Source organism: Taudactylus pleione, unplaced genomic scaffold, assembly GCF_031769625.1.
Source record: "Taudactylus pleione unplaced genomic scaffold, aTauple2 ptg001547l, whole genome shotgun sequence".
NCBI classification, from domain to species: domain Eukaryota; kingdom Metazoa; phylum Chordata; class Amphibia; order Anura; family Myobatrachidae; genus Taudactylus; species Taudactylus pleione.
Genome location: NW_028285944.1, coordinates 412,282 through 418,447, shown reverse-complemented (window position 1 = coordinate 418,447; position 6,166 = coordinate 412,282). Strand labels below are relative to the sequence as shown.

The following is a 6,166-nucleotide window of genomic DNA, read 5'->3' as shown; positions in this document are numbered from 1 at the left end:
GGTTCAGCATTGCGCCTCCTCTATTTTCTGGATGCATGCCCTCCCCAGCCACCCAATGTCTCCCACTGCCCAGTGCAAACTGATGAGCTCCGCCTGCCTATTTGCTATGGCGGAAATGTAGACACAGCTGTAGAAATCACGTTGCAGAGTGGATTTTGCGCTGCACCTGTACTTAACAACGGAGGCCCAGACTGACATCCTGATAAGTTGTTCATTTTCTTTATTCGTTCAGGTGCTGCAACACTGACCAGGCCGGTGTGGAGCCATGGACGAGAAATGGCTGCAGGATGAAATAGGTAGATTAGCCGAGATGACAATGGCTCACCGCATGGGATCAAGACAAGGTATGGTCTACACTTGGCATATAAGCTCCACCACCAAACCATTTGACATAGAGAATAATAGCAACAGTGCCACTATCAGCTAAGAAATGAGAAATCAGGATTAAAAATGATCCACCCCCAAATAGGATCTTCGATAATTGAAAACTTATTATGACATACAATAAATACTTTTTTACAATCATAAAGGTATATAAAATTAATATAAAACTATTTGTGTCTGCTATTTTTAGGTATTGACTGTTCATAAGACATTATGGAAGAGATGTTTCATAACTTCTAAAGAGTACAAGTTTAGGAGTTACCCATAGCAACCAATCAGCTTCAAGCTATTAGTGATCTAGTGCAGTCTATAAAATGATAGCTACAGTCTGATTGGCTTGATAGATCTCTCCCTATATATCTTAATATCTTGCTTTCATTTTGGGTGAAGCATGATCAACTTATTTTACAATAATTTCTAGCAGTTTATATTTAAATTAGTATCAGTGCCGGTGCTAGGTGCCGCGACACCCAGCGTTGTCCTGTGCTTTCACTCCAAGTTGTTCCTTCACTGCGCCCTCCCCCTGAGCTTAATAATAACGGCAGCGGGTGGTAGGAGAGCGGGGATCTTTTATGCCCGGACCCTGGCGCCCTTGTGCGGTCACACGCTCGGAGCGTGCCTGGAGCCGTCCCTGATTAGTATACTGTAGATTAGAAGTGATGAGAAGACAGAGAGCTTCCCATTGACAAATAATTTGTTTTTGAGGGACAGGAGTATAGCGCCAATTCTCACGTACAGTAGAAAGCAATGCACCCAATAAACCCTGTCAATCTGTGTCCCTCCACTACCCTGTCCTGAGGACTAGCTGCCTCTTACCCTGTTACAATATGCCAGCAGACTGTTAATTGATATGGTATCAATATCCAATAAGGGTGGTAAAAGAATCACGGGATGTAGTCAACTTACCTCCACACGGGATGCCAGCGGTCTAAATCCCGGCGCCAGAATCCCGTTCCGCGGCCAGAACACCGGCGCCGGAATCCAGACATCAGTTGAGATACCAATGCCCGGAATCCCGACAGCCGGCATCCCGAACCTAAGTATAGCGGGCCGGGTTACCTATTAGACACGGGGGAGGAGGGTTAGGTTTAGGCACAATGAGGGGGTTAGGGTTAGGCTGCAGGAGAGGGGAGATTAGGGTTAGGCTGCAGACAGGGGGGGTTAGGGCTAGGCACCACCAGGGGGAGGGTTAGGTTTAGGCACTAACCGGGAGGGTTTGGGTGCGGGATAGGGAGGGCTAGGGTTAGGAAGCAGGAAGGGATGGTTAGGGGGTGAAGGGGGGAGGGTTAGCTAGCCCATATCGGAGTTCTCAGCATCGGGATGCCGCTGTCTGTGTTTTGACAGCCGGCATCCCCCAACCCAAGAATAACAGATATGCTGCACACAACAAAGTACCTGAGTTATGTCAAAGGGAGGGATGCATCAAAAACAAAAATGCGGTCACACCTCCAAAAATGCAGTTTTTGGAGCTTTGACCACATTCCCCATATGCACCAAGCTCTGAAAAGCAAAACTTTCCTGAGCTTGCACCCGATAGTCAGCACTATCTATAGATGGCATTGCCTAATAGAAGCCTAGGCGGCTTATTTCCACATAATTCCATGAGAGGGATCCAATTGCATTCTTCCCGCGGTCCCCTGCGGCTCACGTATGCGCTGCCCGGCAGCCGCGAATGCACAGAAGGACTCCATGGTGATAAATCCGGAAGTCCTTATATCGCAAAGGATCGCTTTGATCGAGAGAACTGTCCTTTGAAATTTTAGCCGCGATTTACGAGCATTGGGGCGTTATTCAAACACTGCTATGCTTACGATCAGTGGCGGAATGCATCACATGCAAAATGCGCTGCTTCATGCATTCCGCCCAAAGTATGAATATTTTGCATTCATTGTGATCTATAACACAACATCAATTTGTATATTAGCTGTTATAATTCTGTACATGTATTTATATGCTTTTTAAACAGCCACATATGCAAAAGTGTTATATATGCAATCCAGACAAACAAAACTCCATCTCCTCTGCCTCCTTCTTATCTCTCTTCCTAATGAGCTGTGCTATATATAAATGCTGGGGAGGTGACTTTGCTGAGGGGTAAGTGAAGTGCCCGAGGTTTTCATTCACAGACTAGGCATCGCCTCCGGTCTCCCCTCTGGTGTTTGGTGGAACATCAATCACTGCTTACACAAGGTAAAAATAGTTCTTGTCATTTACATCAGAACTAGGAACATTGGAGACATCGGCCTTTTACTTTAAATACTACCGTGAAACATTATCATCAGTGTGCAACTTTTGTATCAGAAACCGATGTATGTATATTACTATATAAATGAGCAGATTATAGTATATCTAAATTAGGGGTGTGCACCGGCCACTTTTCGTGTTTTGTGTTTTGGTTTTGGATCTGGATCTTTCTTCGTGTTTTGGATCTGGATTGGTTTTGCCAAAACCACCCTTCCGTGTTTTGGGTTCTGGGTTTTGTGTTTTGGATCTGTATTTTTTTGAAAAAAAGCATAAAAACAGCTAAAATCACAGAATTTGTAGGTTTTTCTGCTCCTATGCTATTATTAACCTCAATAACCTTAATTTCCACTCATTTCCAGTCTATTCTGAACACCTCACACCTCACAATAGTGTTTTTATGTCCAAAAGGTTGCACCGAGGTAGCTGGATGACTATGCTAAGCGACACGAGTGGGCGGCACAAACACGTGACCCATCTAGGAGTGACACTGCAGTGGCAGGCAGGATGGCAGTTAGAAAAACTAGGCCCCAAACTGTACATAATGCAAAGAAAAAAAGAGGTGCAAGATGGAATTGTCCTTGGGCCCTCCCACCCACCCTTATGTTGTATAAACAGGACATGCACACTTTAACAAATCAATCATTTCAGCGCCAGGGTCTGCCACACAACTGTGGCTGAAATGATTGGTTCGTTTGGGCCCCCACAAAACAAGCTGGCAATTAATGTGTCCCTGCACAAACTGGCTCTACGGAGGCAAGATGTCATCCTCATCCTCCTCATCCACCGATTCCTCACCCTCTTCAGTGTGTACATCCTCATCCTCACAAAGTATTAACTCGTCCCCACTTGAATCCACCACCACAGGTCCCTCTGTACCTTCTGGAGGCTGGTCTCCCTGGAAGAGCTGATAATTCATTTTGATGAACATCATCTTCTCCACATTCTGTGGAAGCAACCTCCTACGCCTTTCGCTGACAAGGTTCCCGGCTGCACTAAACACTCTTTCGGAGTACACACTGGAGGGGGGGCAACTCAGGTAAAATAGAGCCAGTTTGTACAGGGGCCTCCAAATTGCCTCTTTTTCCTGCCAGTACAGGTATGGACTGTCTGACATGCCTACTTGGATGCTGTCACCGATGTAATCCTCCACCATTCTGTCAATGGTGACAGTATCATATGCAGTGACAGTAGACATGTCAGAAATTGTTGCCAGGTCCTTCAGTCCGGACCAGATGTCCAAACTTGGTCCTGCCTGCCCTGCATCACCGCCAGCGGGTTGCTTAGGATACCTAAGTTTTTTCCTGGCAGCCCCAGTTGCGGGAGAAAATGAAGAAGGAGCCGTTGACGTGTCACGTTCCGCTTCAGCTGACAGTGTGTTCACCAGCAGGTCTTTGCACCTCTGCAGGCTTGTGTCGGCCGGAAAGAGAGACACCACATAGGCTTTAAACCTAGGATCGAGCACGGTGGCCAAAATGTAGTGGTCTGATTTCAACAGATTGACCACCCTGGAATCCTGGCAAAGCGAATGAAGGGCTTCATCCACAAGTCCCACATGCCGAGCGGAATCGCTCCGTCTTAGCTCCTCCTTCACTTTCTCCAGCTGCTTCTGCAAAAGCCTGATGAGGGGAATGACCTGACTCAAGCTGGCAGTGTCTGAACTGACTTCACGTGTGGCAAGTTCGAAGGGCTGAAGAACCTTGCACAACACGGAAATCATTCTCCACTGCGCTTGAGTCAGGTGCATACCCCCTCCTTTGCCTATGTCATAGGTGGATGTATAGGCTTGTATGGCCTTTTGCTGCTCCTCCATCCTCTGAAGCATATAGAGGGTTGAGTTCCACCGCGTCACAACCTCTTGCTTCAGGTGATGGCGGGGCAGGTTCAAGAGTGTTTGCTGGCGCTCCAGTCTTCGGCACGCAGTCGCTGAATGGCGAAAGTGGCCAGAAATTTTTCGGGCCACCCAAAGCGTCTCCTGCACGCCCCTGTCGCTTTTCAGAAAATTCTGCACCACCAAGTTTATTGTGTGAGCAAAACATGGGACGTGCTGGAATTTGCCCAGATGTAATGCCCGCACAATATTGGTGGCGTTGTCAGATATCACAAATCCCCAGGAGAGTCTAAGTGGGGTAAGCCACTGGGCGATGATTTCCCTCAGTTTCTCTAAGAGGTTGTCGGCGGTGTGCCTCTTACTGAAACCGGTGATACACAGCGTAGCCTGCCTTGTAACGAGCTGGCGTTTCTGAGATGCTGCTACTGGTGACGCTGCTGCTGTTGCTGCGTAAGGTGATACATCTACCCAGTGGGCTGTCACAGTCATATAGTCCTTAGTCTGCCCTGTTCCACTTGTCCACATGTCCGTGGTTAAGTGGACATTGTGTACAACGGCATTTTTCAGGACACTGAGGACACTTTTTCTGACGTTTCTGTACAGTCTCGGTATCGCCTGCCTAGTGAAGTGGAATCTAGACGGGATTTGGAACCGGGGACACACTACCTCCATCAATTGTCTAAATCCCACTGCACTAATGGCGGATACCGGACGCACGTCTAACACCAACATAGCAGTCAAGGCCTCAGTTATACGTTTTGCTTCAGGATGACTGCTGTCGTACTTCATCCTCCTCGCTAAGGACTGTTGGAGGGTCAATTGTTTAGTAAAAGTAGTGGTGTTCCTACTTCCTCTCTGGGATGATGAACGACTCCCAGCAGCAGCAGCAACAGCAGCAGCGGCAGCAGTAGGCGTAGCAATGCAGGATCCTCCGGAGGAATCCCGGATAGGAGAGTCAGTCATGCCAGTGATATGGCCTGCAGGACTACTTCCGATCCTGACTAAGGAGGAAATTGACGAGGAGGGAGTTGACGGTGTGGTTTGCAGGCGCTTGGATACAACAGGACAACGGGATTTAGGTGTCCCTGGACTGCTTACGGTCTGAGCCAAAGTTTCTGAACTTGACAGTAACTTTTTATGAACGCGCTGCAGGTGCCGTATAAGGGAGGATGTTCCTAGGTGGTTGACGTCCCTACCCCTACTTATTTCACCTTTACATATGGTACATATGGCAAGACAGTTGTTGTCCGGATTTGGATAGAAATATTGCCAGACCAAAGAGGTGGAATGTTTGGTCTTCTGCCCAGGCATGACCGTGATGGGCTTTTTCATCCCACGGACAACAACTGTCTCCCCCGGAGCCTGATTTAAACAAACCACATCACCATCAGAATCCTCCTCGCCAACTTCCTCCTCAGCGCCAGCTACACCAGTATCCTCATCCTGTTGTACTTCAACAGTGACATCTTCAATTTGCATATCAGCAAGTGGACTGTGGGTGCTCCTTTCAGCACTTGCAGGGGGCGTGCAAATGGTGGAAAGAGCCACCTCTTCCCGTCCAGTGCTGGGAAGGTCAGGCATCGCAACCACCACCACACTTGGACTCTCTTTGGGGATTTGTGATATCTTCTTAGAAAGCACAGTTCTTCGCTGTGCTTTTGCCAGCTTAACTCTTTTGATTTTTTTAGTGGGAGGAGTGCTTCCATCGTC

General features: G+C 47.8%; 1 protein-coding gene across 1 annotated transcript in view; it reads left to right on the top strand.

Annotated features, from left to right (window-relative positions):
- The first annotated feature begins 236 nt into the window (after positions 1-236).
- The window catches only part of AMOTL1 (angiomotin like 1), a 157,046-nt gene continuing 151,116 nt past the window's right edge, over positions 237-6,166 (top strand). Inside the window, exon 1 of the mRNA XM_088463994.1 lies at positions 237-344. Coding sequence (XP_088320120.1) covers positions 266-344 — 79 coding nt within the window. The 5' untranslated portion in view covers positions 237-265. The remainder of the gene's footprint in view (positions 345-6,166) is intronic.